The following is an 8,332-nucleotide window of genomic DNA, read 5'->3' as shown; positions in this document are numbered from 1 at the left end:
GGGCGGGGATTGGTTTGTGTGACTTGGACAACGAAGTCGAACTAGAAGTTAATAAAAGGCTGCCACACCATGTTGAGATGGTCACAACAGAGCATACCAGAGCAACCTCAGGAATGCTTTAGAAATCTGTGGCTACCCAGACTGGGCTGTCATTGAAACAATTACAAGGTCAGCATCAAAAACCGTAATATAGTAATTCTCTAGGCGACTGCAGTGTTTAAGGATTTTGTAGTAAACATCTGTGTTTTTCAAGTCCCAAAGCACTAGTAAAGAAGCTTATAAATCCAAAAGACCCAACACTTAAAACACAAGGGAATTAACCTAGTATATGTAGCCCAGTGTAGTGAGAAACACAGACATTTACACTGAGGAAACAAAACAATCAATCTGGAGACACATGATCCAGAATTAAAGATCAAACTCTACAGTCTTTCTACACCAGGAGAAGAGGCGTTCTTTTGAAGACAGCACACTTTGGATAAAGAGGACAATTGGTTTACAACAGGCATGCAAGACTGCCTCTATGGTCAGACTGGAACAACCATGGCACCATGTAAGAGGAATATTTTAAAGGGAAACATGACGGCTTTCACCCCTCCAGTCACGTTCTTGGACAATCAACATCAGCCTTGACACAATTTAGGACATCCTGTGGGTATATGTTGCCCATCTGGGTATACAAACAGGGCAAGTTCCCAGGACTCATTTCAACTGGGGCAGCCACTTTGACGAGTGGAGAAATGTTCACCAACATTACAAAGTAGTTTGCGTTAAATGTGACTTATTACTACTAGCTATATTATGAACTGGATAAATGAAAACGACTTTAAAATGTGCTCCTTTGTCACCTCAACCTGTAAACCACTTGTGTGCTTCTAATCCTTGGCTCTATTGCTTTGTGTTAGACAAATATATCAACTGCAGCTACATTTCACAAAAGCCAAGTCATTTAGCATAGCCCTGAGAATGTCTTGTAGAGTATGGATACAAGTATGCGGTGAAAATGTATTCCACTAAAAACCTCACTACAAAAAACATACTTAAGACAGTTATCGGACATTGTATACATGTTTTTGCCAGAAAAACAAAACATTTGCACATCTTTAAAAAAGGTACAAGAAATGAAGTCTGCACTAACTACTTAAACCATCTCTCCGAGAAATGGACGATTACATTGTTGCACTTAAAAATGGAGGCTCAGTAGGTAAAAAAAAAAGTATTCATTACACTTTATGCTGCAACCAGGGCTCCACTCGAAATCTGGACATTTAGTCAAACACGAGAAGCTGCAACACCACTAGGGATGACCAAGCAAGTAGATCGTTTACTGCAGCTCACTAAACAGACACAGCATTGCCATAAATACTTCAACAGCAAAGAAGCAACAGCAAAATGGGAATCGTGTCAGTGATGCTGTTGCTTCTCTTTTGCTGTTCATGCAAAGTTGAATAAACCTTTATGATGTTGTCTAAATATCAAAATGTATACTGCCATCTTTGTTGCAGGCATCAGAGAAAATAAAAATGTATGATCTGCAATGACTAAGGTTTCAGCATTGCCAGAGATATTGAAAAACCCATAAAACAACACGCTTTAGTGCCAGAACGTCTGACATTTTACATCATTCGTATCTAATTACATGGGCAGGCTTATCCTTCTAGATTAGTAATGCTTCTTTACTGTTCTTCTCCTTCACTGCACACTTACCAAAGATATAAAAGATATAATCTCACTACCTGCTCAGGCTTGACGAAAGGAAGTGCAGGGAAATCTCCCAAAAAAGTCCCGCCACCAGTTTTAACCTTTCACTACGGTGTCCAAAAATGAAAGAAAAATGTGGGCTTTAGATATACTTAAGTAGGGACAATCTGTATATGTATATAATCTACGACACAGAAAGCACAATGAGCAAAGCAAAATGACATTTTAGGTTAATATTACAATAATAGGTAGGTACTCTCAGTACATTAAAGTTTTCCTTTAACGTAATGTACCCTCTTGTCTCTACACTCAAGAGTTTCCCCACACTTCTGACGGCAGTGTTAAGGGAAACATTGCCACAATATATGAGGGCTGTTACTACGGATCTTAGTGGAAGTCCAGGAAAAAAAAGCATTTAAACTTATTACAGGAATAGCAAAAAGTTTGAACCTAGGTCTGGTTTGGACAGAAGCTAAGAGGGATCCCTTTAATGTTGACTGACAGCAGGTAATCATAAAAATTAATTTATAAAAAAAAAAAAATTGTTCTCATAACAAATAAAAAAAAAAGAAGTTTGTTTGCAGTCTAGCTTTAACCCTCCATAACAGGGCTGCCCAATTTTCTTATTGGGGCCATATTACTGGGCTGCAGGTGCGGATTAAGAACATTTCAGTGCAGAGCTGTCATAATAATATACAATACAAAAGTGATAATATTCAAGTTGTTGGCGAGGGAGAAATAAAAAATAAATGAAGAAAACAAAAAACAGCATCAATTCTGAGTTTGGGAGACATTTAAACACAAAAAAAAGAATGTTTAATAATCCTATCAATCATTATACAGTGTGTGTGCGAGATAGATAGATGTCCAGTGGAGAGAAGGATCATTTTATTGCATTATGTTAAAAGGTAGATGTTTTGTAATGGGTTTCATCACGATGCAAAACCACAGCAGAACCCTGCTTCTACCTTCCGTGGAGCTAGCACTATGTACCCCCTGCCTGGATTAGCCTTCCACAGATCCAACGACACTGACACTATTACAATCATTACCCCTTGTGCAACCAATAACTTTTTCAAATTCCAGCGGAAGGCAGAGTGTGCAGTTAGAGTAGACTGTGAGGGGAATTTATCATAACGGGAGCAGACAAAATCTGGAGCAGCTGTGCATAGCAACCAGCTTCTCTCTTCAGTTTGTCCAGTAAAGATTTGAAAATTAAAGGAGAGAAGCCAATTGGTTGCCAGGGGCAACTGCTCAAGTTTTTATAAATTCCCCTTACAGTGTCTTCCTACTGTCTGGGTATGGAAAAATAATCCCCATGGTGCTGCTTTGTGTCGGTGCACACAAGTATTGATTACTTGCCCTGCGTGTGGAAGATCTAAACAGTCTATCATCACATCACCCCATCATTCCAATTTATGGAGGCAAATGTTTCTACTGTTTACCCATCTTTTCCGATTTGCATTCCACCATAAAGAGGAAGAGATGACTGCATGTATGTTATGCTACCATAATGCTTGTGTATGAATAAGACACCAGAGCTGAACAATATACTTTATCGTCTTGAATTGTATTGTACCTGTAATGTCTTCCTTATATAGCAAAGCGCTGTGCAAACTGTTGGCACTATATAAATCCTATGTAATAATAATGATGATGACAGTATACAATTAAATAAAACACTATATATTGTATGCAATGACAGCATTACTAATATGAGGTAAGCATTGCCTGTTAAACATATGTAGATGCACCTTTGTAAATGAAAGAGCTCCACAATCTTGCACCAGAATTGTTTTCCAAAAAGGGCCAAAATAAATGTTTAAACCTTTCATTTTGACCTGTTGAGTACACAAAGCTGAAATTTCACAAATATACATAATTAGCTATTTAGACATGTCTACCTTTTGTCACCATGGAAGACAAAGCAATGTTCTAAATACATTGGGGGGGGTGGATCAAAACTGGAGCAGACAGAATCTGGACCAGTTGCCAACCAATCAGCATCTCTACAGTTTGCTCAGGTAAAATTTGAAAAAGAGACAGAGAAGCTGATTGGCTGCAGTGCAAATCTGCTCCAGTTTTGATATATTTCCCCAATTGTCATTGTAAAAGTAACAACCTGTCAGTTATAAACTTGTCAGGGTATTCAGTAGTTAATGATGGGCACGATTGTAAAAATTAAGCTTAAGTTGCTAATAGCAACCAGATTACAAGTTGTTTTTCCAGTGCAGGACTAGCCAAAGGAATAAATAACAAAAACTGTAGACCACTGTAATTTGGCCATCTTCACTCTCCGCCCCTATCCCATCAGCTGCTCATGGAATCTTCACTTTCCTTCCCTATCCTGCCGCCCGTTCGTGGAATCCTCTTAAGAGTTACTGTCTTCTGTAGAATCTTCCTCATCTGAAGAATGCTTGTGCCTCTTGCCATGTGCTATAGTTCAGTCTGCTGGCTCAGACATCACTACAGGACAGAGTAATCACTGGACTGGCAGACTGAATCACAGAGCGCAGTGGGGGACCAGGGATCTAACACACCCAAAATACATGTTGGATGCTGAAGATTCTTGAGCAGCTGTAGTTGTTGAAGAAAGTGAAGATTCCACAGACGGGACCAGAATAGGAGAGTATAAACTTTTTTTGTTTTGTAAGGTGCTACTTATTCATTTTTTGGAGAGTGACAGAGTTGCTTTAAACACAAGGAAAGAACTCATGTTGAATGTGCCGACTGACAAACTTATCGTTCCCTTCTAGCAACCAATCATTATCTCCCTTATATGTTTTAACCTGCCCTAGCAACAGCAAAAGAAGCAGATTGGTTGTTAGGACAGAATGAGAGACTCTTCTCGAGTCAGTCACTTCAAACACCCTTAAAGAGGAACTCAAGACAAACATTTTCTTAACCCTTGCAGTGGGACTACCCCAGCACTACAAGGTTTAAGTACTCATTTTGGTCTAAGTGCAAAAATGCAAAAAAAAAAACAAAAAACCTATACTCACCCGATTTTTGGAGCCGGCGGCCTGTTAGACTGATCCCTGCAGCCTCTTCTCTAAGGTTCGGGAGTCATCAAGTCCAATACACCATGTATCGCATTTGATGACGCCAAGGGACATACTGTACCATTGAGGCTGGAGGGACCAGTCTAAGAGCCAGACATCTCCGACAATTGGGTTGGTATAACTTTTTTTTCCATTTTCGCACTTAGACTAAAATGAGCACTTAACCCTTGCAGTGCAAGGGAAGCACCACTGCAAGGGTTAAGAAAAAAAAATCCTATTTCCCAAGTTCTTCTTTAAAGCCAATAATGTATATTATTTCCCCAACATCAGGTTTACTTACATTTTGTCAGTTTTTGATACAATATGATTGATTATTTTACCAAAAAAGCAGTACTTGTTTGATTTTATTAATGTATATTACATGTCAAGAAGCGACAGGTACTGCATTACTGCTATCTGCCCTCTCCCTGTCTGTGTGAGGCCTCAACAAATTCTTCATGGTCATAAAACTACAGGAGAACAACGATTTTACAAATCTTCATTAATTAACAAAATAATAAATAAAAAAACAACACAGTTACACTAGACATTTCAGACATACAAATGGTTGCCAAAATCTACCGTATTTGCCGGCGTATAAGACGACTTTTTATGCTTAAAAACATCCCCCGAAAATTGGGGGTCATCTTATACGTGGGGTATACAACGTGAACCTTTAGTTTTTTGGGGGCCAAGCTGTCCCAAAACAAATGTCCCTAATCTGTCAGCCCGCTGGATGTGCGGTAATACTGTATGTAGGGGAACTTCGGCTACAAACAGTATACCGCGCTAAACAAATCACGGCAAGCGATGTACACAACCTCTGCCAATCCGAGCAGGCTTTGTATTCATTAATAGAATACGTTGTTTGCCGTGATTGGCTCAGCGCAGTATACTGTATGTAGCCAAAGCTACCGTACATACAGTATTACCGCACATCCAGCGGGCTGACAGATTAGTGTGTGTATTTAAACATTATTTTGGGCTATACTCTTCTTATACGACGAGTATAGCCCAAAACCTATGTTTTAACTGGAAAATTAGGGCATCGTCTTATACACCCAGTCGCCTTATACGCCGGCAAATACGGTATATAAAAAAACAGAACAAAGCAAAAAAAAGCGACAGTAAAGCAACAAAAAAAACCTCGAAGTATTAACACTTGAAAAAAAAGTGCATTATACATGGCAGATTTTCATTGAGACTCATTTTGTAAAGTGAGGTCTTGACTTCATGCATGGAATGGTCAAAGGTTTCTAGCATCAAAAAGGAAAAAACAGCATTAAAAACTACAGCTATGTACCCTAGTATGAAACAGACTAGCTACACGAGAAATAAAAAAAGGTCTGAAGAGGGAGTCGGACAAATAAGTAAGCATCATGGAAGAAAGATTTGTCTTCAATAAAGCGCTTTTCTGGTAAGCCATACTGCATGTCCATGGCAAAAAGCATGATTAAACAATGTGTCAGGACTCCGCATGCTAGTGCCAGGGTGGAGCTGCAGTTACTGCACACTGTCCTTCTACTGGCTGAATGGGTGGTCATGGGAGTCATTCTGGTACTATGTCTCACCACTGCTGCCAGCTAAAGTCATCGTTGTTTCCAAACACTAAGAAAAAGCCTAAAATGGTGGAAAAGATGACTGCATTTCCTGTGAGGACCAGTGCACACGCTCCCCAGTAAATCTGTGAAGGAAAAACAAAAAACAGAGTTAGGTACCTAGTAACTTGCTTTCCAGGAATCTTCCAGGACAGCATGTGGGAGGAGACTCTCCGATGCTGTCCTGGAAGATTACTTGGGGAAATAAGGGTACTACATTAGAATAAAAAATCTGAACACATACATGGCACTTTCAAAGCCTCTGCTTTGTGTGCACCTTGACAATGATCCTTAAATGTGGTGTTAAAGGGAACCTGTCAGTTTATACCTGCAAGTTATATATATTTTCTTATGTGTAGGCACCTAGAAATGGTTGTACAAACCATCAGCAGTCTCCAAAAGGCAGCAGTTAGGACTGTATGCCAGGTCATATTGACGGGCAAAGTTGCAGTACTTCCTTATACTGCCAATGCATGCCCACCTCTTCCACATTGCTATTGGCCCCTGTAGGTAGTATCCTTGTTTTGGAGGCTGCTGCAGGTACATGTGGGCACTTTTTTTTAGTCATGTGCAGGAGTGTTTAATTGACAGAGCCTTCCAGCTAAATCAGTAAACTGTAGAATACACACACTTCATGCTTATTAATAAAAGCCAAATGTGCCCAAAACAAAGCCACAGTATTTTGACTTTCCACGTGTGGCTGTGTTTCTGGTATAGTTAGACATCGCTTCACCGCCATGCCACCAAAACACACCAGCCCTCTGCCACTGCAGGTAAGCTGATCATGCATTTAGCTGTACATCCCAACCAACACACATATGCTACCTTTCAGATGTAACTTCTGTCCTTCATAGGAGAGCGGCAGTACTGGCACCACCCTGCAGCTCCTAATTCTGTTCTGGAAATCTGCAGATTTATCTACTTGAGGCTGTAGGGCGGCCACTCATTGCCTCTGTATTCTACACACAGCTACTGTGACATGCAGATTAGAAGTGGTTCCCTCCAATATGCTGCCTGTGCACTTACAAAGACTAGTACCACTTCACGATCTCTCTACCACACACACAAACAACCACACACACACACAAGTACTGCTTTCACTCATACTGGACTAATCTTTCACTCCTGCAAGCCCAGACTGGGAAGAAAAAGAGCAAAGTTCTGTACTTCATTACCAACCATTCACCGATCTCCTCTGTACACAGAAAACCGATAAGTGATGAGCACATTAGGTTATTAACTTCATTGGTCTGGCTCACCTACAGTTTCAGGGACTCGCCATCCCTGATGTGTACCGTATTTTGCGGTCCATAAGATGCAGGGAGGTCCGGCGCGCCTTATGGAGCACTCGAGACTGTAGCTTCTGTCACAGCTTCTATGACAGAAGCTGTGACAGAAGCTGCAGTTAGTGACCGCTGAGACAGGTGGCGCTGTGATTACAGCGCCACGGTCTCAGTGATCACACAGAGCAGGCGAAGAAAGTCCGTTCTTCGTCTGCTCTATGGTTATCTCGATCGTCGCCGCTGCTCGGTTTTAATACGAGTGATCTCATTAGATCACTCGTATTGAACGAGCAGTGGCTCCTGCTGCTGAACTCGATCGCCGCCGCTGCTCGGCTTTAATAAGAGTGATCTCGTTAGATCACTCGTGTTAAACGAGCAGTGGCTCCTACTACTCGCCCGGCGCCCGAAACTGCATGTCTCGGGCGTCGGGATTCGCTCCATAAGACGCAGGCACTTTTTCCCCCTCCTTTTGGGGGAAAAAAAGTGCGTCTTATGGAGCGAAAAATACGGTAAGTGATGGACATAGAGGAGGCAGCAGGGGTCTAACAGACCTCTGATGTATCCTTAAAGAGAATCCACAGTAAACCGAAAAAAAAACAACACAACAATATGTATCCTATCCTAACCTGTCCCCTCATGTTCCACTACGTTACCCCTCACCCCATGTTTTATCTCACTCCAGGCTAGGTGCCACAGGAAGAAGCAGGGA

At 41.1% G+C, this 8,332-nt stretch overlaps 1 protein-coding gene across 3 annotated transcripts in view; it reads right to left on the bottom strand.

Moving 5' to 3' along the window:
* Positions 1-5,893: 5,893 nt before the first annotated feature.
* Positions 5,894-8,332, bottom strand: part of LEPROTL1 (leptin receptor overlapping transcript-like 1) — a 12,048-nt gene continuing 9,609 nt past the window's right edge. For all 3 annotated transcript variants that reach the window (XM_018557903.1, XM_018557901.1, XM_018557902.1), the window contains exon 4: positions 5,894-6,426. In XM_018557903.1, coding sequence (XP_018413405.1) covers positions 6,310-6,426 — 117 coding nt within the window. In that variant the 3' untranslated portion in view covers positions 5,894-6,309. The remainder of the gene's footprint in view (positions 6,427-8,332) is intronic.

This window comes from Nanorana parkeri, unplaced genomic scaffold (assembly GCF_000935625.1).
Source record: "Nanorana parkeri isolate BGI_ZX_2015 unplaced genomic scaffold, ASM93562v1 scaffold310, whole genome shotgun sequence".
NCBI lineage: Eukaryota > Metazoa > Chordata > Amphibia > Anura > Dicroglossidae > Nanorana > Nanorana parkeri.
This window is presented reverse-complemented; position numbering and strand designations above follow the sequence as displayed.